At 41.3% G+C, this 26,457-nt stretch overlaps 1 protein-coding gene and 2 pseudogenes across 4 annotated transcripts in view; 1 reads left to right on the top strand and 2 right to left on the bottom strand.

Annotated features, from left to right (window-relative positions):
• DIS3L (DIS3 like exosome 3'-5' exoribonuclease) overlaps nucleotides 1–23,057 on the top strand; it is a 35,411-nt gene extending 12,354 nt beyond the window's left edge. For 2 of the 4 annotated variants that reach the window (XM_070420450.1, XM_070420460.1), the window contains exons 4-17: nucleotides 550–685; nucleotides 4,840–5,016; nucleotides 6,027–6,105; nucleotides 7,374–7,553; nucleotides 10,072–10,241; nucleotides 11,558–11,719; nucleotides 14,099–14,346; nucleotides 14,924–15,016; nucleotides 17,354–17,887; nucleotides 19,620–19,774; nucleotides 19,873–20,051; nucleotides 21,167–21,312; nucleotides 22,448–22,622; nucleotides 22,711–23,057. In XM_070420450.1, the coding sequence (XP_070276551.1) occupies nucleotides 550–685; nucleotides 4,840–5,016; nucleotides 6,027–6,105; nucleotides 7,374–7,553; nucleotides 10,072–10,241; nucleotides 11,558–11,719; nucleotides 14,099–14,346; nucleotides 14,924–15,016; nucleotides 17,354–17,887; nucleotides 19,620–19,774; nucleotides 19,873–20,051; nucleotides 21,167–21,312; nucleotides 22,448–22,622; nucleotides 22,711–23,037 (2,761 nt within the window). In that variant the 3' untranslated portion in view covers nucleotides 23,038–23,057. Of the gene's footprint in view, nucleotides 1–549; nucleotides 686–4,839; nucleotides 5,017–6,026; nucleotides 6,106–7,373; nucleotides 7,554–10,071; nucleotides 10,242–11,557; nucleotides 11,720–14,098; nucleotides 14,347–14,923; nucleotides 15,017–17,353; nucleotides 17,888–19,619; nucleotides 19,775–19,872; nucleotides 20,052–21,166; nucleotides 21,313–22,447; nucleotides 22,623–22,710 lie in introns of those variants that run through there. The other 2 variants (XM_070420468.1, XM_070420476.1) reach the window with 2 other exon arrangements.
• Nucleotides 23,058–23,197: 140 nt separating this feature from the next.
• Nucleotides 23,198–23,956, bottom strand: LOC139001380 (pre-mRNA-splicing factor 38A pseudogene; annotated as a pseudogene).
• Nucleotides 23,957–24,086: 130 nt separating this feature from the next.
• Nucleotides 24,087–24,545, bottom strand: LOC139013960 (DNA-directed RNA polymerases I, II, and III subunit RPABC2 pseudogene; annotated as a pseudogene).
• Nucleotides 24,546–26,457: the final 1,912 nt, after the last annotated feature.

The following is a 26,457-nucleotide window of genomic DNA, read 5'->3' as shown; positions in this document are numbered from 1 at the left end:
ATGCTTTTTCATTTATTTTTAGAGAGAAGGGACGGGGGAGAGAGAAACATCCATCCGTTGCCGCCCATATGCGCCCTGACCCGAATCGAACCTGCAACCGAGGTATGTGTCCTGATCCGGAATCAAACCCGCAACCTTTTGGTGTATGGGAGGACGCTCCAAGCAACTGAGCCACCCAGCCGGGGCTTGTTTCTTTATCGTGTAAGCCTCACATAGCTTGTCATCCATGTGGTGCTGTGTCACTCAACCCTCTAATTAAAAAGTGTTAATAGATGGCAGAACCTCATAGTTTTTAGGCCATATGAAGAAATGAAAGAGATTGGAGTGGTGGCTGGATGTCGTAGGGGAGAAGAGATGTCAAGCACTTTTTGATTCATCTTTGTGTCCCCCAGAGTACCCAACCCCGGGGTGTATTTATAATGGTGTTCAGGAAGTATTGTTGAGTGGATAGTTCGCTGTATAAACCAAAGGATAGCAGATCGAAAGTAAGATATAAAATTCTGAATAAGAGCTTGTGTTTGAGGGCTCACCTGCCCTTTGCTTTTCTAGGAGCATATACAATGCAGCCGTTTGGTACTATCACCACTGCCAGGACAGGATGCCCATCATTATGGTGACAGAAGATGAAGAGGCAGTTCCACAGTATGGAAGTGAAACAGAAGGAGTGTTTGTGATTTCTTTCAAGGTATTTCCAGCTGGGGTGTGTGTGTGTGTGTGTGTGTGTGTGTGTGTGTGTGTGTGTGTGTGTGTTCATTTCCTAAGTAGTTCCCAGAGCACTCTAGATCCCTTTGGCAATATAGGAAAGGAAAAATAACGAATGAAGGAAGACTTGAAGAAGTTCCGTATCTTCATTACTCCCCAGCTAATTAATCTTGACTTTTGCAAATCTGGGCAAACTACCTGTGACTGTAAGGCCTACAGCATCTGAGACCTCAGTCCAACAAGCCCCTGTTGACAGAAACTCATGTAGTTTCAGCAATAACAATATTAGTGATGATGATGATGATGATGACAGGTTGAATCTTATAAAATTGCCACTCTTCTGTTCTTTTGACCTACACAATGGCGATTTTACATAGTTCCACCAACTAGCAATAGCCGACATATCTATGCCACACACTGTTCTAAATGTATTATTTCATTTAATTCTGGCAACAACCCAGTGAAGTATGTGTTATCATCCCCATTTTATTGGTGAGGAAGAAAACTAAAGCACAGAAAGGCTAAGCAACTTGGCCAAGGTCACATGAGTAGAAAGTGGTAGAACTGGGATTAGAACCCAGGCAGTCCTTATTCCAAAGCTCTTAACTATCATGCGTTACTGCCTCCCAAATAATTCCTCTGAATACACATAAAACACAGTTTTAAAGGCCAGTCTGGTTTCTTCACTCTTCCCCACTTATGAATATGCATGGGGTTGAGAGACTAAAGGAAGGGGTGAGACATGATATTGTTTATGTGAGGGCTGTTGGGTCAGTTTGGTGTACAGATCCCAGGAAGGAGCAGCATTCTCGGTGACAGGTTCTTGGGCCGTCTTAGCAACACATTTCTCCTCTTTCGTAGGTACCTTTTGGGACAGTAGGATGAGTATTAATCTCTCTGTCGATTACATGTCTCTTCTGTCTGCCCAGTTGGTCAATCAAGTTCCAATGGTTGATATCTTTTTTTGACTGAGAGACTAGAATGAGGCCCTCCATTACCCCTGTCAGTTTACAGAAAGTCTAGTTGGATTTCAAATTGTAGATTCTATAAGTGTTTCAAGGTGTGTGTATTGCTAAAGATTTTCCAATAGAATTCTCTTGGCCCCACTATAAAAAGTGTTCTGGCGTGCCAGTGAATTCCAGGGCACTGGATATTAATGGCAGTGTCACTTATTTTTTCTGTTGCAATACATCATGTCTTGTTCCTGCAGAGGACAGTTGACTAAAATTACATTTTTCCACTTTTTGTGAAAATTACTTTTCTTTGTAGTTCAGTGGTATAGTACAGTTTTATTTTGTATAGCATCTCCTAAGCAAACTCCTCTGTGACCGAGGGCTTCATAGAAGTGAATGATAACAGGAGGAAGGAGATACTGTGAAGATCATGTGCGAAGGAAGCCCAGAATTTTCTATGGGGACTTGAAGTTAGATTGGGAAGAGCAAAGGCAATAAACCCTCTGGAATAGGTGGTTTATCATAGTAAAAGTTAATCTTGGTAACTTTTATGCCTTCTCTTTATAAATTCAAACCTTGGATAAAAGTACTGGGAATTTTTCTGCAAAATAAATTTATTGATTTACATAAAGTCCTTAATTTATATAGTATTTGCTGAATTGGAGACCTTTGGATGAATTTATTTTATTTTATTCATTTTATTTTTTTTAAAGCCTGGTGCTTTTTTAAAAATCACTTCTAATCATTTAATGTAGTTAGTTGCAATTTAGTTTAGATTTATGTGTGGGGTTTTTTTTTTTGCAATTTAGGAGTAAGACTTTTATTTTTAAACTAGCGGCCCATTGCACGAAGATTCACGCAATAGGCCTTCCTTCCTTCCCCTGGCTGCCGGCACCGGTTTTCCTCCGGCACCCGGGACCCAGGCCTTTGGTCTGGCCGCAGCGGAGAAGCCAAGCCTCTTCAGTCTTCAGTCTTCAGTCGTCTTCAGTCTTCGCTCCGTGCCTGTGTATGCAAATTAACCCTCATCTGATTGGCTGGTGGGTGTAGCAGAGTGATCACCAATTTACATATTTCTCTTTTATTAGTGTAGATATATTTTAATTGATTTCAGAGAGGAAGGGAGAGGGAGAGAAAGACAGAAGCATCAATGATGAGAGAGAATCACCAATGGGCTGCCTTCTGAATGCCCCTTACTGGGGATCGAGCCCGCAACCCAGGCACTCGGACACCTGGGCACGTGCCCTGACCAGAAGTCAACCATGTCCTCCTGATTCATAGGTTGACACTCAACCACTGAGCCAGATTGACCAGGCAGACTTTTTCATCAGTACTTTTTCCTTGATGTTTTAGCTATAAAACATTTATTTGCTTTGTCAATGAACATGTTAAGTTGTACTGTGGCTTATGCAACAGCTATACTTAAGCAAGCCTTATTTTCAATTAGCACTAAAACAGACCACTGTATATTCACTACTCACTGAGTTGCCCATTTTGTTTCATACTACTCACATTCTTGTTTTAAATGCCTTTTAATTTTAACAGTTCACTTTACAGTGCTGTTTACTGAAGTTATTTTTTAAATAAAAATGCATAAATTTAAACACACACACTTAAGCAGACAACTTTTACCAAGGCTCCTGTAACTTCTGGTGTCTTTCCTGACCCCCCCTCACACAATTTTCTGAATTATGTTTTCCACCTTACCCAGCTGTACCACAAGAGCAACTGCCACTAATCCTAAGTAAACATTTCCTATTCTCCTTAGGAAGAATCAAACCCAGCTTTTACCAAACCTTTGGTGTCTGAGGCTATACTCATGGTGTGCAACCGTTGCTTTTTTTGAGCAGAGACTAATTCTTGGAGCTGATAAATGATAAGTGACCACAGAATTGGGGTACCAATGTTAGCACAGACAGAACTTCTGGAGGACTAGGGTAAAAAAGGAAGTAGTTTGAACAGGACCCTGAAATTAGTGGGAGAAAAGCTAGAGTTAACAAGGATCATTTATTTTCTTTTTAAGTACAGAAAGAAAATGCTAGATCCTACCTTAGACTTAAAGTTGAATTAATGCCCAGCCAGTGTTACTCAGTGGTTGAGCATTACCCTATAATCCAAGAGATTTGATTCCCAGCCAGGACACATGCCCAGATTGCTGGATCGATCCCCAGTGTGGGGCCTGCAAGAGGCAGCCAATCAATGATTCTCTCTCAGCATTGATGTTTCTATCTTTCTCTCCCTCTCCCTTCTTCTCTGAAATCAATAAATATTTTTTTTAAAGTTGAATTAAAAATCCTATCTAAATTTGATTTTGTTTAGTGAGAGTCGTCCATTTGAGGGAGTGTTCCCTGGACACACAGAGTAGAAGTAACACAGCCAGCCTCACCCACCACACCGTCCTCTTGTGCGTGACCGCCTTGGGGTTTTGTCCAGGGCCTTTCTGAAAGAACTACTCCAAGATGTTCAATGGAATTCGGTAATATTGGCAGGGACTCTGGCCACTTGCTTTAAAGTTATGTTCATACCAGGTCATCACACTAATAGCAACTTCGAGTATCATTTACATGAGGAGTGTTACTACATCTGTGGACAGTCTGAGAAGAAGGCTCAGTCTTCTGGGAGCTTATGAAGTGGGGGAAAGCCTAACACCAAAGAATGCCAGTACTTTGCTCACTTGACTTTCCCCACTCTCTGCTCATTTGACATTGCCAGTGGATTGAGGGAAGGAAGACATTTTCTTATACACTGTACTTCTTGCCATTTTTATGTACTTAAGTTTCTTATAAATTTCAAACATTTCAGGGTATTAAAAAAAAAAAGATAGGAGGTTTTCTGTCCTTTCATTATAGGCCATTATCTGCAGCAATGACATGCCAGGCAGACTGTTTGTGTGTATATGCCTGTCTGTGGAGAGAGAGAGAAGGAGATTTGAAAGTTCAGAGTAATCAGGGAGGTGGAAGGGTTCCATGGAGGAACAGCCTCCCTGGGGTTCATTGGCAAGGCTTCAGGGGTTAATGAGATGGCAGGAAGTGAACTGGTAGCATGTGGTTTAGGAAGGTACTGCTCATTTGACACATCTTCAAAACTGCATGCTGACCGTTCCTGTTTGGGATTGTTTTATAATACTACTATAATGAAGAGTTATTCTCTTCTGGCCATGTTTCTCTTGTGCCTCCATTGAATGCAGAATTACCTGGACAATTTTTGGCCTGATTTAAAAGCCGCCCACGAGCTTTGTGACTCTATCCTTCAGTCTCGGCGGGAAAGAGAGAATGAGAGTCAGGAGAGCCACAGGAAGGAGTACCCTGAACATCTTCCCCTGGAAGTGTTAGAAGCTGGCATTAAGTCCGGACGCTATATCCAGGTGAGGTGGTAATGAAGAGTGCGCATCAGGACCGGCCAGTATGTTCTCTTCTTGTCTCCTGTCAGGGGTGTCTAATGTCAAAGGCTGTAAACAAGATGGGTGGGTATGAGCAAGCCCAGGCCAGCGATGTTTAAGGTGCTTTGGGAGTCATTCTTCCTGTAGACATGGCTGTCTGGTTGGAACTGCTCTATCATGTTCTTAATTGGACTATATATTGAGTATCACACGAGTAACCTTGTAAATGCCTTCTATCACTGGGAAAGAGAATGTATTTTTGAATCAAGGTCTGGAGGTTTGGCAAAATTGTAAAATTTGTGAAATTTGGTTTCTTCACTCCTTTGTCATTTTTTCACCCCTTTCAAGGGCCCTTTATGACCCCCCAGAACCTAGAACCCGTATGCTGTCAGGATCTTGAGAATAAAGCAGATAAAATTATTCAGATTTTAAGTTTTGCATGTACTCGTGTGTGTGTGTGTGTGTGTGTTGTGTGTGTGTGTGTTTCTATGCAGTTTTATTACATGGTTAGATTTGTGTATCTACCTCCACAATCAAGATACAGAATTGTTCTGTCTTGGATTACAAACTACTCAGATTACTTCTATGCAGGCAGAAAGTTGAGAATACAACACTGAATTCCTTCCCTTAAGTGTGGGTATTTTCAATTACTATACCTAGAAGGACTAATTCTTCCAACTTGGGAGTAAATTTCACAACATTCTTGGGAGAGTACTTTGAGAAAGAAGGTTTTTAAAGACCACTCATCGCTTAGGTAAGATAGATCCTGGCACTTTCAACACTTGGTATAGCTAAGAATAGTTCAAAATGATGATGTATTTTCTGGAGAAAGAAACCTGAGGTGATGAATATTAGTCCTAAACAAAGGGATCACAGACCTTATAAGAGTATTATGGGGATATATTTATATAGGTTTTTTAAATTTACATTTTTATCTTTTGGAGGTAAAACAGGCAGGAAAAAAATTTCCACATTGATTTTTATTATGATTTCAGGGAATTCTGAACGTCAACAAACACAGAGCACAAATAGAAGCTTTTGTGCGACTTCAAGGAGCCAGCAGTAAAGATTCAGGTTCAGTATAAACCTTACATAAATCTCCATACTAGCTTTTCATTCTGATATTACCCAATGAAGAAAGTAAAGTTGAAGTTGTCACATCATATATGCCATGTCAGATATCCCCAAGTACACTGTGCGTGTGGGATCATGAGTTGATTTTTTTTCTTCTCTAACTTTTTGTTGATGATTTCTGAATTTATTGTCAGCAACTTTAAAAATTATAATAGCTAATATTTTATTGGGTGGTTACTACATACTAGGTCAGTGATGGCGAACCTATAACACGCGTGTCAGAGGTGACACGCGAACTCATTTTTTTGGTTGATTTTTCTTTGTTAAATGGCATTTAAATATATAAAATAAATATCAAAAATACAAATCTTTGTTTTACTATGGTTGCAAAGATCAAAAAATTTCTGTATGTGACACGGCACCAGGTTTAAGTTAGGGTTTTTCAAAATGCTGACACGCCGAGCTCAAAAGGTTCGCCATCACTGTACGAGGTACTTTTCTGAACACTTAACATAGGTATTATTGTTTTCCACCTTTTCTACATGAGGATACACAAGGCTACACGTGAGGAAACTAAATTCCAGGGAAGCACAGTAACTTGCCCAAGATCAACACTTGCTGAGTGGGGGGCTGAGACTGCCACTGAGGCAGTCGGACCATGATTTTAAGACATTGCCCGGAACTGCCTCAATGTGCTATATCACCTCATTGGAATCACTAAAAAAGTATAAAATGAAGAAAATATGTAAATAAGTTGAATGATGGCGTGTACTTCCTACTTCTACAATGACAAGCTGCAGAAAACCCCGACAGTCAGAGCATGGCTGGGCTGAAGGAGAGTGAGACGCAATGGCTTTCTCGGGGCTTTGCTCGTCAGAATCCGCCCCTCCACTCCCCCCACGTCAATGCTGCAGTATCCATAGTTCATGAGCCTGCTGGCCTCGCCCTGGCTGCGTGGCCCCTGCAGGTGTGTGACAGAATCCCAATGTAGGCTTACATGGTCTCATGTAGGGAACTGTTACCTACTTTAAAGGACGATTAAAGGTGATCCTTTATGAAAGCACATTATAGAGTATGACTTGGTGGCTGTGTTTCCTCATTCCTAGCCTGTGGAACAAAATGAAGAAGCTTGACCTATGTTTTTAAAGAAGGAGGCTTTTCTTTGTAGGAAAGCTGAGTAGACCTCAGATATATTATGTTCAAAGTGCCTCACTGGTGTGGCACCCCCTTTGACTTTATGGGGTTTCTCTGTGCTGTCCCAAACACAGGTTTAGTTAGTGACATCCTCATCCACGGGATGAAGGCTCGAAACCGCTCGATTCATGGAGACATGGTGGTTGTGGAACTGCTTCCTAACAGTGAATGGAAAGGAAGAACCGTTGCCTTGTGTGAGAATGACGGTGATGACAAGGCCACAGGGGAGTCCCCAAGTGAGCCCATGCCCACAGGTGAGCCAGCTGGGAAGTCCCACAGTTATCCATTGTTCTTGTGAAATGTTTATTTTGCCTCTCCTCAACAATCCAGAAATTTTGCAATCATTAATACACGATATCGGCTCTTTTCCTACATTATCAGTTTCCCCTCTCTGCAGGTTTATTTTATTCTCATCAGCACCCAAATATGCTGCATTATCTCCCATCTTAAAACAAAAACAAAACCCCCTTGAGCCCCACATCCCCTGCAGCTACCACCCTTTTCTCTGCTTCAGTTTGTGGCGAGACTCAGTGAAACAGTTCACTTGCATTCTCTCTGCTTCTTCTCTGCCCATTTTCTCCCAAAGACACTACATTCAGGTGGGTCCCCCACCCCCGCCCTAAAAAGAAAACCTTGACCTCTTGTCAAAGTCACCGGCGACCTCATTGCCGGCAGTCCTTGGCATATGTAGCCTGTTGGTAGCACTTGGCCTATGGACCACATCCTCATCTTTGGCTTCTGGGTTCTTCCCTCCCCTACAGGTTGCTCCCCCTCAGGTCCTTTGCTGGTTCCTCTCATCCTATTGTCTGTCCTCTTGCATGCACCTGGCTCCTCTCTGGATCTCTTTTTCCTGCGCACTCTCCATAGGAGCGCTCGTTCAGTCTGGCTTTCTGTCTCCAGCCCAGACACCTTTAGCCTCCAGTCTTGTCTACTCGGTTGTTCATTTGGCATCTTCCCCTGGATGTCTAATGGGCATCTCAAACTTAACATGCCTAATAACAAATTCCCTATGTCCACCCCCAAACCTGCTCTTCATAAATAGCATGTTCATTTTAAATTGGTCAACCCAAAGACCCTGGAGTCATCCTTGAATTTTCTTTCACACGTCAGCAAGTCCTAGCATCTCTAACTGAATTCAGCCACTCCATATTCCACCACTTCTCTCCTAATTGGGTCCACTAGAACTCCTTGGCGAGATTTCCCCAGCAGCCTCCTCGCTGGTCTCCTGCTCCCACCCTTGCTCCCAGGTAGTCTTTTCTCCACACAGAAGTCACCGTGGTCCTTTTAAAAATCTAGGTCTTGCCACATCTCCACTCAGAATTCTCCAATGGCTACTTCCTATTTCTCTCAATAAAATCCAAAGTTCCTACTCTGGCCTACAAGGTCCTGCAGTGTGGGCTGCCTGCTGTCATTGTCTTCTTCACCATTCTGCTCCTGCCACATTAACCAACTTATCCTTTCCACCACCGGAAACAAGCTGTCCCCAAACATCCTCACACCTCCTTTTCTTACTTCAAGTCTCTGCTCACATGTCACTTTATTTAAAATAACTGCTACTTCTGACCCTTTATTACTCTGGGTCACCTTACCCTACCTATATCTTTCTTAGTAATCATTACTACCTCACATATATTTATTGTGTTCACTGTTTCCCACCCCTACAGACACCCAGACTACAATGTACACTCCAGGAAATCAAGGACTTTGTTTTGATACTGCTATATTCCCTGTACCTAACACAGGATGATTGCTAGTAGAGGCTCAATAAATGTTTATGAAAAGAAAAGATAGCACTTTTTAAAAAATATATTTTTATTGATTTCAGAGGAGAACGGAGAGGGAGAGAGAGATAGAAACATCAATGATGAAAGCGAATCATTGATTGGCTGCCTCCTACACACCCCACACTGGGGATTGAGCCCGTAATCGGGTATGTGCTCTTACTGGTAATCAAACTGTAACCTCCTGGTTCCTAAGTCAACCCTCAACCACTGAGTCACTCTGGCCAGGCAAAGACAACACTTTTAAATACTAAAACTTGTTTTTTCAGTCAGTGATGTTTAAAAGTGTTGTGTATCAGACTTAAATGATTTGTATCCTTTTCTGTATATCATGTTGAGCCAAACAATCTTGGCCAGTGGGAAAATGCAAGAAAAATAGTAAAAATGCCCAGTAGAGGGAGTGGGTTTAAAAAAAAACCCAATCAATGAAAATCATTGACTTTTCCCAACATACCTAAACCTGAGGTCACTAAGGTAAGAACAAAAGAGAAAGTGGGACTAATGGATTCTAAATGTCACATCAGGCCCCTCAGAAGAAAGGGCATACTGCCAATGTTATTAAAAAAATTTTTTTTAGCCCTAGCCGGTTTGGCTCAGTGGATAAAGCATCTGCCTGCAGATTGAAGGGTCCCAGGTTCGATTCTGATCAAGGGCACATGCCTGGGTTTTGGGCTCCATCCCCAGTGTGGGGTGTGCAGGAGGCAGCTGATCAATGATTCTCTCTCATCACTGATGTTTCTATCTCTCTCTCCCTTTCCCTCTCCCTCTCAGAAATCAATAAATATATATTTTTAATTTTTTAAAAAATCTATATTAACAACAAAATGCTAGGAAGGCAAATTTTAAGCATCTCTTGACATGTGTGGATGTGCTTGAAAAAAATGGGATGTTGTATTTCCTGCTTTCTTCCTCGCTTACTGCTAAACTTGTCTGAGTCCAAATAGGTGACATCTCACCACTTAAAGTTTTGTTTTGTTTTGTTTCCCCAAAGGCAGAGTGGTGGGCATCCTTCAGAAGAACTGGCGGGATTATGTGGTGACATTTCCATCCAAAGAAGAGGTCCAATCTCAGGGGAAAAATGCTCAGAAAATCCTAGTTACACCTTGGGATTACAGAATTCCCAAAATCCGAATTAGCACTCAGCAGGCAGAAGCCCTCCAGGTAGCTGACATTGTACCTCTACTGTTTTCCTCCTGTTTCTGCCAGCTCTTGAGCAGTTCCAGAAAACATTGTTAATTCCTTTGCATAAGAAGGCATAAATTGCCCTAGCTGGTTTGGCTCAGCGGATAGAGCGTCGGCCTGTGAACTGAAAGGTCCCAGGTTCAATTCCGGTCAAGGGCACATGCCCGGGTTGTGGACTCGATCCCCAGTGGGGCACTTGTAGGAGGTAGCCGATCCATGATTCTTTCTCATCATGAATGTTTCTATCTCTCTCTCCCTCTGCCTTCCTCTCTGAAATCAATAAAAATATATTTTTTTAAAAAGAAGAAGGAGGTATAAATTATTGATAGCATCTGGCATTTGAGATCCCATTTTTTAAAAATTCTAAATATATAGAACCATCTATTAAATAGTCCTTGGTTAATGAATGAAGGCCAGAGAGAAACCGTCCTAGAAAGAGCTGTGTAAGACAACCAGAGAGAACATACATTACCCAGCTGTCCAACACAGAAACTTTGAATGGATACACTGTGCCAACACTAACAAGCTTTCTTCTAGCAAGCGATATAGAAATACGATCACTGCCCTGTAGAGATGATATAGTGATACTTCACAGAATCGATTATCCATAAAGGAATATAGCACCAGAGAGAAGGCATAAACAAGAAAGTTAGAAATTAAACTTTTACTGTGGTGAAGAGTGTAAGCATCACCCAATCTGATTAGCCTGATGTTTTGCTATTTCTAAATGAGACAGTAACCTGGTCATTGTGTACCTTTACGTCTGGAAGCCTATACAGCGTTCTGAGGCCGGTTGGAAATACTGCTTTCCTTATCCGTGGTTTGCTAGAATTGGGGAGCATTGGCGTCAATCACACTGATACCTTCTTCCCCACCAGAAGATGACTTAAGAAATAAGAAAGTAACTCCCACACACAAAAAATTAAGATTTTTGTTTTGGAATTTAATTTGGACTATGCATAAATGAATTATTTCCTTGTGTTGCAAATGTTAACTAAAATGTATTAGTAGGCTTTTTAAAAAAATAAACTTTCTTTAATAAACTAAACATTTCCAGCCCATTTATTTGATGTAGAGAGGTGATGCCTTCCTCCCAAGCACTGTGCCAGGCATTTATATGCCATGTGGAAATTTGGTAAAACAGGAAGACCTATTTTAAAAAATACACACCCGTTATTTGCAAATTGGCTACTTTTGGAGCTCAATGCGGTTTATCTTGGTGCTGCTAATTGATCCACTCAACTCCTGGCGCTGGGCTCATGGGTGGTTGTTGCTTTTTCTCTCCTTTTGTGCAGGACTTCAGGGTGGTTGTGCGCATTGATTCCTGGGAGTCGACATCCGTGTACCCAAATGGACATTTTGTGCGTGTTTTAGGAAGAATCGGAGATCTGGAAGGAGAAATTGCAACCATCCTGGTGGAAAACAACATTTCGGTTGCCCCTTTCTCAGAAGCTCAGGTCAGATTTCCCTGAGAACTTTGGTCGGGTGAAAGACATTTTGTGCATTTTCTTTTTGCCTTTGTTGTTTGTTTCATCATTAAGAGAGAAAAAAATCTTTGCACTGTCACAACCCACTGTCTAAAGCCACACACAATGAAAAATTCTCACTCTTCTTTATTCTGTGTTTAAACCAGACTGAAATCAGCTTCAAGTGCAGAGTTAGTTTCCTATAGCTTCACAGTTCTCAAATTTTTACATTTTCCAACTGTGCTTAAAAATGGCATGTCAGTATCTTATAGTCAGTATGCATCCATCCCCAGCAACTACACGGGTACCTAGTTACAGACCCACTGGGTTCTGCTCCCTGTCATAATCATTCACAGAGGCCTGCAGAAGGCTGCGGGAAGCAGCTTGTTGGGCTCCGTACATCTCTGATCCTGGGTAAAAAATATCCTGCTTATTATGAAACGGCTTTTGTAACATTTACAGAAGACAAAACTTTCATGAACATAAAGCATCAGCTATTTTCATCACTTTGCAATCCTTTAAAATCCTCATAAATCTTGTTTATTATTCTTGCATAGCTATATTCCTAGTGTGCACATACTATTTTCTGTTCTGCTTCTTTCAGTTAAAATTAATTTTTATATATTGATGTAGCCTACTTATTTTTATATTTTTAATTTATCTTATTGTTGAAAGTATTACAGATGTCCCTTTGTTTTTTGTTGTTTTTCCAATTGACTCCGTCCTGCCCACACCCACCCGAGCCTACTTATTTTTAATAGTTATGGCAAATTATTGTATACTAGAGGCCCAGTGCAAGAAATTCGTGCGTGGGTAGGTCCCTAGTGGCTGCTGGCTGGGGCCTGCCTTCGTTCTGCGTCGCCCTCTGGTGGTCAGCGCACATCATAGCGAGCAATCAAACTCCAGGTCGGTTGAACTCCCGAGGGGACACTTTGCATATTAGGCTTTTATATATATATAGGTTGATGTACTCTAGTTTGCTTAAGTGTTCCTCAGTTATTGGGCATTTGAGCTGTTTAATTTTTCAGTATTATAAAAAATGCTATTTCAAATATGTACTTTTATAAACATTGTGTTTTTTTTCTTTTTAATCATTTTCCTTGGAATGTAATCCTTCAAGTGAGATTACCAAATCAAAGGACATAAAAAATTTTAAAAATTTAAATAGCTTTTGTTATGTATTGGCAGATTGTTCTTCAGAAAAATTGGACCAGTTTGCATTGCCATCAAGAGCATTGAGTGTCATTTTCAGTGGAATTTTGACAGATCAATAGATATATTAGTAAAATATTTTAGAATATTTTACATTATTAAATTTTTATGTTTAACATTAGTTTTTAGAAATTATTTGTTGACTTGTTTCAGCTCATAGTGAAAATGTTAGAATAAAATAAAGCATGGATTAGACTTACAGGACTAGAATTCTCTTCCCTTTTAGCCTACTTAATTACAAATTGATGGTTTAAGTGGGTAATAATGGAGAGAGAATATCCTAGATTGGTTCAGCTTAAATTATCTTTGAGGAATACCTTTTTTTTTCCAATCTTTAATTTCTTTATTGATTAAGGTATTACATATGTGACCTCATCCCCCCCATAACCCCCCCCCCACTCATGCCCTCGCCCCCCTGTTGTCTGTGTCCATTGGTTGGGCTTATATGCATGCATATAAGTCCTTTGGTTGATCTCTCCCCCTTACCCCACCCTTCCCTACTTTCCCTCTGAGGTTTGACAGTCTTATCGCTGCTTCTCTGTCTCTGGATCTATCCCTTTTCATCAGCCTATGTTGTTCACTATATTCCACAAATGAGTGAGATCATGTGGTATTTATCTTTCTTACCATTTGCAACAGCATGGATGGGACTAGAGAGCATTATGCTAAGTGAAATAAGCCAGTCAGAGGAATACCTTTTTTAAAAAAAATAAGCTTTTAATATTTAGGACATGTTGATTTTTTTTCAGGTTTGACTTGAATTCAAAGCTCAACTACATTTAAATAAATGGATCATTTGAAAATGGGGTAGAGGCTGTACCCTTTATATAAGCCACCCATTCATTTCTGCTCGAGCCGCATAACTAAAGAGGCTGGTAAAAGTTGTGGAACATTCCTGTCAGACTGGGAGGGTCCCCACGGGAAGGGGACTGTGTTTTTTCTATTGACTCCTGACTTTTCAGAGCCTAGCACATTTCCTGACACATATGAGGCACCTAATAAATCACTATTGATCAAAAGAAACAAGCACAGGTCAATTGCAGAGGGTAGTAGGTAATGAATGGGATTTCTATGAGGTCACATTGAGATTGTCAGAGTAGATTTTTAAAGGAAACGTGTGCTGGGGAGTTAATCAATATTTGGCCTTTCATTGTACAGATGTGTAAGATGCCAGTAAACACACCAGAAAATCCCTGGAAGGTGAGTCCTGAAGAGGAACGAGAACGTAGAGACTTGAGGAAAACCCATCTTGTATTCAGCATTGACCCCAAAGGTTGTGAAGATGTGGATGACACACTCTCAGTCAGAACCTTAAACAATGGCAACCTGGAGCTCGGGGTCCACATTGCAGATGTCACACACTTTGTGGCTCCAAATTCTTATATTGACATTGAAGCCAAGACAAGGTAATGCTATTTGAAATCAGCAGTGTGATTACGTGTATGTAACTGTAACATATTTTGTAACTATAACTATGCTAGTTTCAGATTTTCAAAACATAGATTTCACAGTTTATTACAATTCTGAAGATCGCTTCCAGAAGAAAATAGTGAGGTACACTTCCCCTTTTCCCTTTAGAAAAATAGTACCTTGATCAATGTACCTTGCTTTTTGTAACAGAACCTTTTCACACATTATTTCCTTCTAAATTGAAATGGGTTAAATTTTTCATGTAGCAATATACTATTTTATATAAATACTGGATCATTACACTCTAATTTTTTTTTATACAACTAAGAGTCATATCATTTTCTCTTTCTTTTTTTATATCAGTGGAAGCATACTCAGCCCGAAGCAGCATCGCTTAGAAAAGCGGGAACATGGGAATAGCTTTATTACCCAGTCGGCTGCACTTTATGGAAAAACAACAGCCTTGGGGAATTTGTACTGAGATTTTGGCCGTTTACCTCACAGCAACCCATGCAGTCAGCAGTTCTACTTCTTGCTGCTGAAGGTCATGTACCGTATGTGTGTCTTTCACAGGGCCACCACTTATTATTTAGCAGACCGACGCTATGATATGCTGCCCTCCATCCTCAGCTCGGATTTGTGTTCCCTTCTGGGAGGCGTTGATAGGTGAATTCATTATTTTTACCTGTGTGACACCTGGTGCTCTTGCTTCTGGCCGCTTTCTCCTCTTATTTCTAACATGCTCTATCACCCCACACCCCACCCCTGCTTCCTCCCTGTATCCTCTACACCACTCCGTACCACTTATTTTCAGAAAGCTTTATTTCTCTAGCCTTCTCTTCCCTTCCTTCTCTCCCTATGAGGCCATTTCTCCCTCTGTTTTTTGGCTTTTTAATGTTGGCTAAAGTCTGGGAACATTTGTGCATTTGTAGTCCCTGGTTGAGGCTGTTTTGCATGAGGAGCATGAACTTAGGAAGGTGTGTTGTTATTTTTTTGTAGTTAAAGTTTCTATCTATTATTGATTAGATAATAAAACCATGTAGTCCAAAATTTATACTTCTAAAACATATTTAGTGAAAGAATCCCTCCTATCACTTTCCCTTAGTTACCAATCTATATATAGAAAAGCCTAAGCTACCGTTGGACCATCCAACTGGTAGCTATGACACCACTGACCACCAGGGGGCAGACACTCAGCGCAGGCAATGCTGAGCTGCAGTGACTTGGCAGCTATGGTTCTCGGGTGACACACCTGGAACCAGAGAGGAGGGAGCCCAATCCAGTGCATGTATTTTAAAGACAAAGAACACAACACTACTGGTGTGTTCTCCGGGGTGCGTCACCTGAGAACCGCCCTCTCGCAATCTGGGACCCCTCGAGGAATGTCAGAGAGCCAGTTTCAGCCCGATCCCCGAAGCCCAGGCCGAGGGACCCCACCAGGGCACACCCCCAACTGGGGATTGAGCCTGCAACCCAGGCATGTGCTCTTGACTGGAATTGAACCTAGGACCCTTAATCCACTGAGAAAAACCAGCTAGGGCGACATGTGGTCTTTCTTTTTTACATAAATGGTGATACGTGTTATATACAGGGTGGGGCAAAAGTAGGTTTACAGTTGTTTGTGTGGAAAACAATACCATAATTAATAAGCAAACCTGTACTGCAAACCTGTAATGAATTACTTGGAACATAAGTCATTTCATATTTTTAAAAGCACACTGTATCTGGAGGATAAATTCCTAAAGTGGAATTTCTGTGTCAAAGGGTATATGTAATCCGGCCAGCGTGGCCCAGTGGTTGAGAGTTAACCTATGAACCAGGAGGTCACAGTTCGATTCCTGGTCAGGGCATATTCCTGGGTTGTGGGCTTGATACCCCAGTGTGGGGTGTGCAGAGGGCAGCCGATCAGTCATTCTCTCTCATCACTGATGTTTCTCTCTCTCCCTCTCCCTTCCCCTCTGAAATCAATTACATTCTCACCATCAATAGATGAGAATGCTTGTTTCCCCACAGCCTTGCCAACACAGTATGTTGTAATTTTTTTAACTTTGCCAATTTAATAGATGAAAATTGTATTTTAGAGTGGTTTTAGTTTGCATTTTAATTCAACTACTACAAGTAAAGTTAAACATTTTTATGTTTAATAGTCATTTACATATCCCTTTCTGTGAATTAATTACATGTTTCTTTGCCCTTTTTTTGAGTTTTTGATTTATTTAGTAATTGATTTATAAGAGCTTTTTGTATCTTGAGGGAAAAATAGCCCTTGGTGGAGTTTGTTTTGTTTTGTTTTTTTGGGGGGTGGTTTTTGGTGAGGATATTTTTTTCCTTTGCTTTTTAGAGAGAGTGGAAGGGAGAAAAACGGGGGTGTGGAGGGAGAGAAACATTGATGTGAAACACATCTATTGGTTGTCTCCAGCACATGCCCTCGACTAAGACTGGTGATTGAACCTGCAACCCAGGTATGTGCCCTTGACCAGAAATCGAACCCCAAATCCTTCGATGTGCCATCCGGCACTCTCACCACTTATCAACACTGGCTAGGGCTAGCCCTTTGTTTCTTATGAGTTGCAAATGTTGCATATTTTTAAATAGAGTGATTTGGTAGCTGAGTGGTTCTTTAGTAAATGAACTTTTTGCTAATTTACCTACCATCAAGGCTGATGTCATAGTTCAGTGTCATTCTGTAGGATTTGAAAGGCTTAGCTCTTCTTTACTAGAGAGCCAGCAGACTTGACTCCCTCTGTCAGTGCTGTGCTATTCTAATTAAAATGGAAAGCTGTAAGGGAGGAGTTCTAACATTACAGGTGAACTCATTTCAGATTTGCTCAGAGCTCAACAAAATCTAGTCTAACTTTGATTTAGTGGTGGAGTGTTTAGGTTGCGACATCAGACCAAAAACTTGTAGCAATGCCATTGATTTCAAGTTACACTTAGAGTTGAGTTCTGCTTGCTTCAAACATGGAAGAATTAAATAATCATCTCAGTGTTACTGGTTTGTAGGTATGCTGTAAGCATCATGTGGGAGTTGGATAAGACCTCCTATGAAATTAAGAAAGTGTGGTATGGCAGAACCATTATCCGATCATCATACAAACTGTTTTATGAAGCAGCCCAGGAACTACTGGACGGAAACTTTAAAATCATCGATGATATTCCAGAATTCAGGGACTTGGATGAGAGGAGCAGACAAGCCAAGCTAGAGGAGTTAGTGTGGGCGATTGGAAAGCTGACCGACATCGCACGCCATGTCCGAGCTAAACGAGACCTCTGTGGTGCCCTGGAACTGGAAGGGGTAGAAGTTCGAGTGCAGCTGGATGAAAAGAAGAACATTCGTGACCTCATCCCCAAGCAGCCCCTGGAAGTCCATGAGACGGTGGCTGAATGCATGATCCTAGCCAACCACTGGGCAGCCAAGAAGATCTGGGAGAGCTTTCCGCATCAGGCCTTGTTGCGCCAACACCCTCCTCCGCACCAGGAGTTTTTCTCGGAGTTAAGAGAATGTGCTAAAGCAAAAGGCTTCTTCATAGATACACGGTAACTCCTCTTTTGAGGGGGCAGAGGAATGGGAGGGAATGTTGTACACTTATTTATCTTACAGTAGATCTTAAAATGTGATAGCCAGATCGTTGACCAAAAATAGAAAACTTCTTGGCTTTTTCTTCATATACTAAAATGTAGGTATGAAGCCTCAAAATTAAAACAAGTCTATTGAGGCATAATTTAGACCCACTACAATTTGTAATACAGGAGTAAAGAACCTTGATTCAATTTATTCTAGTCCTCAGGCAAATCCCAAAAAATTATTCTATTTATTTCACTACTTTAAAAGTGCAGCATATCATAAGGCACCACACTGATGGCAAATTAGTCCAAGCCTCCATGGACGGAGACTTTTTACTCCCTATCTCCAGGATAAAATCTTTCCCTGTTAAAAATGATGTATAAGAGGATTTTTCAGTATTTTATTTTGAAGTAACAGGTGCTAATTCATTAATCACAATGGTTTTTTTTGCCGCTATCTTAGTTGATGGTATCTTTTGTTCACTGTATTGCTTTGCTTTCCTATTCCTCATTCTCCATCATTCCTTTCCCTCTTTTCTGTTAGTGGGCTACATATAGAACTGAATTGTATGCTCTATTATTAAATTTTTAGTATAATCCTATATTTCCTGGGGGTTTTTTAATTTAAAAAAAATATTATTTTTTACTGATTTTACAGAGAGGAAGGGAGAAGGATAGAAAGATTGAAACATCAATTGGCTGCCTCCTGCACAACCCCTACTGGGGATCAAGCCCACAATTAGGGCCTGTGCCCTGACTAGGAATCAAACTATAACTTCCTGGTTCATGGGTCGACGCTCAACCACTGAGCCACACCAGCTAGGCTATTTCCTGGATTTTTAAAAATTATTTGAGAGTAAATAAATAGAATGAGCCCTAACCTGTTTGGCTCAGTGGATAGAGCGTCGGCCTGCTGTCTGAAGGGTCCCGGGTTCGATTCCGGTCAAGGGCATGTACCTTGGTTGTGGGCACATCCCTGGTGGGGGGCGTGCAGGAGGCAGCTGATCAATGTTTCTCTCTCATCGATGTTTCTAACTCTTTATCCCTCTCCCTTCCTCTCTGTAAAAAAATCAATAAAATATACTGTATTTAAAAAATAAATAAGTAAGTAGAATGATTTATCTCTCTTTAAATAATAATAATTTAGGTTTCTTTTACTTGTGTATCTCAAGTTTAGTTTAGTTTTTTAACTCTATCTGGCTCCATAATTCTTGATTTAAAAAAAAGAAAAAGTCCAGCCCTCGCTGGTTTGGCTCAGGTGGTTGGAGCATCATTTGATTCCCGGTGGTTTGGTTCCCGCCGGTCACGTTACATACCCAAGTTGTAGGTTCGAACCCCAGTTGGGGCATATACAGGAGGCAACTGATCGATGTTTCTCTCACACTGATGTTTCTCTCTCCCTCCCCCTCTCCCTCTCCCTTCCTCCCTCTCTTGAATCAATGAAAACATATCCTCAGGTGTGGATTAAAAAAAGAAAAGAAAAAGTCCATTCTTTGACCTACAGTATGTTTAGGTTAAGGGTGTTAGGAATTCAGCAAGTATTTGACCACCTGCCATGTGCCGAGCATTAATTTAACTTGTAGGTATCACCACATTACTCTTTACTACTTAAGAAACAGACTGATGAGTGAAGTGTTCCCCTCAGAGTGTTGGCTTATAAGTCATTGCTGGGGACTAAATAAAAGTTTTTCCATTTTTTTGTCAGGTCCAATAAAACACTGGCTGATTCTCTGGATAACGCGAATGACCCCAACGATCCCATTGTAAACAGACTGCTCCGCTCTATGGCTACGCAGGCCATGTCTAATGCACTCTATTTCTCCACCGGATCCTGTGCAGAGGAGGAGTTCCATCATTATGGTGAACGATAAAGTTTTCCTTGTGTGGCCCTAACCTTGAGCAGGTTGTTTCAAAAGTACTTTTTGTTGTTTATTTTGATCTTTTGGTTCTTTTTGAAGGTCTTGCATTAGATAAATACACTCACTTTACTTCTCCAATAAGAAGATATGCAGATATCATAGTACACCGATTGTTAATGGCAGCCATTTCAAAAGATAAGAAAATGGAAGTTAAGGAAAATTTGTTCAGCAACAAAGATCTTGAGGAATTATGCAGACATATCAACAATAGAAACCGAGTAAGAGGGGTTTTAATTTCTTTCACCCAGTATCTCTTCGCTAAGAGAATATCACCTTTTATTGTGTAATAGAATGAAGTACCATATATTCTAGCAAATTAAATGTTAGAATCATTCTAACCAATGAAATCACATGAAAAATTATAAAGCTTGTTGAGTAGCTCTTTTTTTTTTTTTTTTTTAATATATTTTATTGATTTTTTACAGAGAGGAAAGGAGAGAGATAGAGAGTTAGAAACATCGATGAGAGAGAAACATCGATCAGCTGCCTCCTGCACATCTCCCACTCGGGATGTGCCCACAACCCAGGTACATGCCCTTGACCGGAATCGAACCTGGGACCTTTCAGTCCCCAGGCCGACGCTCTATCCACTGAACCAAACCGGTTTCGGCAGAGTAGCTCTTAATACATTTACAAATGTCCTGAGATAACGTAATGTGGATTTGGAAGACTTAACAATAGATTTTTTTCCCTAAAATGTAGAAATGTAAAAAATCATCTATCATCTTACCATCCAGAAATAACCATTATTAACAATTTTAGATAATGCTTATTTATAAAAATATTTTACCATACCTGTTATTTTGAAATCTGCCCTTTTTTTTCCCACTTAAAACATGTTATTGCTTGTACACCATGTCAGTATACTTACATCATTGTTTTAGAAGCTGTTTTTTGTTCTATTTCATATTGTTGCTGTGGCTTCAATATTGCATAGCATAGAAGTAGACCATTTGGTGACACATAAGATTAGAAACTACCTTAATGTTTAATATAATTTTCTATATCCAATGTTCTATAGTTCTGTGCTTTTCAGTATTATTATAGCCACCAGCCATGTTGGCTATTTAAATTAACAATTTTTAATTGATGAAAGAGAAACATCAATCAGTTGCCTCCTTCATGCACCTGGACCAGGGATCAAACTTGAAACCTAGGTATGGGCCCCACCCGGGAATCGAACCCGCAACCTTCGTGGTATGTGGGATGACGCTCCAGCCTGGGGCAGACCTCACTTGTTTGAAGACCTTGGTTCTGTGGAACTATAAATTTCATGTTTCATCTGGGATGTCAGAGAAGTCTTCATCATGCTTTGGGGTTGTGCTTCTTACAGGCAGCACAGCATTCTCAGAAGCAGTCTACTGAGCTCTTCCAGTGCATGTATTTTAAAGACAAAGACCAAGAAATGGAGGAGCGTTGCATAGCCGATGGGGTTATTTATTCAATTAGAACAAATGGAGTGCTCGTATTTATACCAAGGTATGTTGTCTAACATAAAATTGTTAAGAAATTATAGTTAAACTAAAAATGTAGAACACAAATGTAGATATAATTTAAGATATTTATTTTAGCAATTATTATTTTTTTAATACATTTTTATTGATTTCAGAAAGGAAGGGAGAAGGAGAGAGAGATAGAAACAGCAATGATGATAGAGAATCATTGATGGGTTGCCCCACACTGGAGATCGAGCCCACAACCCAGGCCCTTTCTGGGAATCAAACTATGACCTCCTGGTTCATAGGTCAATGCTCAACCACTGAGTCATGCCAGCTGGGCTTTTAGCAATTATTTATAGTTACCATATGTACATAATGTATTTATACACGGTAGGGTAGGTTTACAGTTATTCATATGGAAAATAATACAGTCCTATCTAATAAAGAGTGAATATGCTAATTGACCCTCACACCATCGCAAAGATGGCGGTGCCCACAGCCAATAAGGAGGAAATACGCTAATTGACTGTCCCACCCTCAAATATGGCAGTGCCCACAGCCAATAAAGAGGGAATATGCTAATTGCCATGCCCTCAAAGATGGCGGCACCCACAGCCACAAGATGCCTGCCTCCAGAGACCCCCAGTTCCCTCAGCTGCCCAGGGCCGCCTGAGGCTCAGGTATCCAGGACTGGCCGAGTCTTGAGCTACCGGCAGTGGCAGCAGCAGAGGCGTGATGGGGCGTCGCCTTCCCCTGATAGCCAGGTCGCCTCCCGCCCCTGAGGGCTCCTAGACTGTGAGGGGGCAGGCCGGGCTGAGCCCTCCAGTGCATGAATTTTTATGCACTGGGCCTCTAGTAATTAATAAATAATAAAAGAATAAACTCTGTGTTTCACATACTCACAACTGTAAACTTACTTTTGCCCCATCCTGTATAATTCACTATAAAAGTATAAAAGATTAGAATCTAGTATATCTGTATCAGTCTTAGGATAGGATTTTACTTATGTAGCAAGATAATTTGTTTCTATCTGATCAATGAAATAAAAATTTAGAGGTAAATCACAAGAAAAATTGTTTTTAATTTAGAAGAAAAACTAGCATTCTAGATAAGTATTCTAGATCTGCATACTAAGAATATATTATCTCTGGATTTTTATTCTGTCAATGATTCAGGTTTGGGATTAAAGGTGCTGCTTACCTAAAAAATAAAGATGGCTTAGTAATCTCATGTGGGCCAGACAGCCATTCTGAATGGAAGCCAGGATCCCTTCAACGATTTCAGAACAAAATCACCTCTACCACAACAGGAGGGGAATCCATTACGTTCCATTTGTTTGACCATGTAACAGTAAGTCTTGTATTTACATTACATATTGCTTTCAGTGTAAAGAACAAAGAATGTGATTTAGTAATAAGCATTTTATCCTCTATGACAGGTGAGAATATCCGTACAGGCCTCACGATGCCATTCTGATACAATCAGGCTTGAAATAATGAGCAACAAACCGTACATGATACCAGATTCAGAACTTCTTCATCAGAGTTCCCTCTTGCTAAAGAGTGACTTGGTGAAGGAAGTAACTCGATCTGTGGAGGAAGCTCAGCTTGCCCAAGAAGTCAAAGGAAACATCATTCAGGAAGATTTTCAAAAATACTGCCAAACCAAGGGAAGAAGCCTGTACATGCTTCTAGAGGAGATACGGGACCTAGCTCTCCTAGATGTCTCAGACAGTCATGGAATAGGAAATACTCATCTTCAATAAAATAAAAGGGTTTTATCTTACGTGAATGTTTTACCCTCTTTTCGACATCAACGTTAGTCGACTTTTTGTGTCACCCAATGTTCTAATCGATTGAGATTGGGTAAATATTTCACATACCACAGTCCCCCCTTACCTGCAGTTTTGCTTACCATGGTTTCAGTTACCCACAGTCAACCACAGTCCAAAATATTAAATGGAAAATTCCAGAAGTAAACAATAAGTTGAAAAGTGCATGCCATTCTGCGTAGCATGATGAAATATCACTATCCTGCACCATCACGCAAAAAACACGAATCTTCCAGTGTACCCACAGCAAAGCATTTGTTTTGTCCTCTTCTAGAGCGCTAACCCGAGGCTCCAATTGCTCAGCTTCCTCTAGCACATAACGTTTCTGTAGCCAGGGCAGAATATCACAGACTCTCTCACTGTGTAGTAGTTCATCAAAGAACTCACCTACGTGCATCAGCTCAAACTCTCCATTTCGGTTCTGGCTCTTAATTTTTCTATGATCATTGAACAGAGGCTCCAAGTATTTGCAGCAATCAATTGCAGTGCCTGTCAGCCTCATATAAAGTGCTCCCAACATGCGTCCATACTTGAAATCTTCATTTTTTATAAACTCAACAATGATATCCTTCTCTGGTTGGATCTGAAGCATCTTCAAGGTCAAACACAGAAAGGGAGTTGGCTTTATGTTGCCACCATAGACGCCACCGACAAACCTTAACTCCATGGCTTTACCAACTACAAGTTCAGCCATAAGTCCAAAGCACTCCTCTTTCCAGTGCTTGGACTCACAGATTCGAGTCCGGATGATCTTCACCAGATACTGTGGGTTGGTGCCGTGAATGCTGTGGGCATCCTTCACCGTGCGGTTTGCCATTTGAAAACGCTTCCAGTTCTATTTCCCCCGGGTCCTTTAGTGTGTCATGTCCCAGTTAAAAACACACACAAAACAGATACGAAGAAAGATGGAGGAAGTCCCCTTTACTTTTTATTTTATTTTTTTTATTTTTATTTTTTTGGGGGGGGGAGGGGGAAGGTTGGAGAGCTTATTATTTACATGTGTAAAGGATGTGGGAACAGGAGCTGGGGTGAGGTGCAGCTGGGAAGATGACTCCAGCTCAGTCCGTGATGATGAGCTCATCTACCCCCCAGTCTTCATAGCTCCCGTCAGGCAGGTAGCGCCGAATGATGATGGGGATCTTTCGGGCCTTGAGCTCTTTCATGGCGATAACCAGGGGATCTGTCTCCCCCTTCAGTTCCACCATCACGGGGGCACACATCGAGATCTGGAGGGCTCGGGTGCCCAGCACGCGGGCTCGCTCATACTTGGTCATATATGGTGTGGTGATCCGCTTCTGGTTGGCCTGCGGTCGCTCTCCAGAGGGGAGGATCTCAAGGTTCTCCTGGCCCTCTTCCTCAGCATTCTCCAAGTCATCGAGTTCTTCATCCTCCTCCATATCCTCAAAGTCGTCGCCATCAAAATTGTCCTCGTTGTCTGACATGACACCCGCGCAGCAGCGACCGGGATCTGCGCTCGGCACCCGTGCCCGGAGACCCACAGACTGCGCGCCTCTGCCTCGCTCAGCTCAGCCCAAGGCTCAGCGCAATGCGCGTTCTCTGCGCCTGTGCCCTAACCGGGAAGCAATTCGGCAGTCCCCTTTGAATAGCTCACGTGAACAGCTTGAAACCAGACGTGCCGCAGCAGAGGGGACTTCCTGCCCTGGTAGAATCAAGGATAGCCAGGTTCTCTAGCCAGGTTCCAGCCAGGTTCTGTCTTTAGTGTCCTGTTCCATCTGTATTTATACCAGTTCATTTTAATCCTATCCGTTCTATTTCAAAGGTTAGGGCGTTTGTTATCTCCATTCCAAGGTCACTACTCTACTGTAAGGTTAAAAAAACAAAAACGCCCTAAAATATTCTTGTAGCTGCCGTGGGAGTGGATCTCAGTCCTTCCGCATAGAGGGATGACTTCATATTTTCAGGAGGCTCTTTGGCCTAAACCTAAACTGAGTCCATTACTCATTTCCTCTCCGGCTCTTCTCCTGGCTTTTCTTAGATCTTTCAGGAGATTTTGAGTGGCTCCTGTGTCTATGACTATGGTGCTGACCTGGGGACTTGGAACGGGATCTGTGCCGTCTATCTCAGGACCTGCTGCGGTGACGTCTTGGATTCTTGCTCCGATGCCTCTCTCGGGGAGGGGAAGGGCTCCTCCTTTTTGGAGACTGACTCTGCCTTCTGGCAGACTGGCTCCCACTTCTCCTGTAGCGCCGCGTGGGAGAGCAGCGGGGCTTGTCCAAGTCTTGGTAGCTTCTCCGGCGGTGATCAGGTGATGGTACTCTCTGCAACTTCTCGTCCTCTTCTCCCTCTTCTTCACTGGACTGGACATCATACATGTCCAGTATGATGCAACCAACCTGTTAGTCACTCAGCCATCTTGGTTATCAGGTTGACTGTCAGGATTGCAGTGTTTGTGTTTCAAGTAACCCTTAGTTTACTTCATAACGGCCCAAAAGCACAAAGTGATGCTGATAATTCGAATGTGCCACAGAGAAGAAATAAAGTGCTTCCTTAAGTGAAAAGGTGACAGTTCTCAGTAAGGAAAGAAAAAAAATTATATGCTAAGGTTACTAAGATCTACAGTAAGAATGAATCTTTTGTCTGTGAAATTGTGAAGGAAAAGGAAATTCGTGCTAGTTTGCTAAGAGACCACTTTCACATAGCTTTTATTCCAGCATGTTATAATTATATTTTATTAATTGTTGGTGTTAATTTCTTACTGTTTCTAACTTGTAAATTAAACTTTATCATAGATATGTATATATAGAGAAAACACAGTATAGATCGGATTTGGTACCATCCAGTCTCAGACACCTACTGGAGGTCTTGGAACATATCCCCTGGAGCTAAGGAGGACTACTGTATGTGTAAAATGTTTTCTCATCATTAAAGTTGCATTAAATAAAGTACAATTAGGTCACTATGGAAACTGATTTTTCAGAAATGAATAGTGAATGTTGGCTCTGCAAATCAGGTTGCCTGTTGCTCTTTAATAAACCCAGAATTAATATTTGGTTAACTTGCCTAAAAACAGTTCTTTCAAATCAGTTCTTTCTACTAATTGCAACAGTGGGCCATTTGAGTCATAGGCCCCTCTGACATCTGTCAGATTAACTTTTCAGTCACTTTCAGATAGTGAGACTTGGTCCTGTCCACCTATCCCTTTTAAACTATTTCATATTTGACTCTAACCTCCCTGCTATCCCCAGCACCAGTTGGTGATAGGGCATAGGAGTAGGGTGGGGTGCTCAGGTAAGCTCTGTTCTCTCAAACCTCCCTTTCCACCCTCATTTTTGATGATGAGTTACATTGGTCTTGCTCTTGTTGGAGACTTGTCACTTTGCCAGCAAATCCCAC

The sequence above is a fragment of the Myotis yumanensis genome, unplaced genomic scaffold (assembly GCF_028538775.1).
Source record: "Myotis yumanensis isolate MYYU_CA2020_CCGP unplaced genomic scaffold, mMyoYum1.0.hap1 SCAF_1, whole genome shotgun sequence".
NCBI lineage: Eukaryota > Metazoa > Chordata > Mammalia > Chiroptera > Vespertilionidae > Myotis > Myotis yumanensis.
The sequence above is the reverse complement of the archived record's forward strand: the minus strand, read 5'-3'. Positions and strand labels throughout refer to the sequence as shown.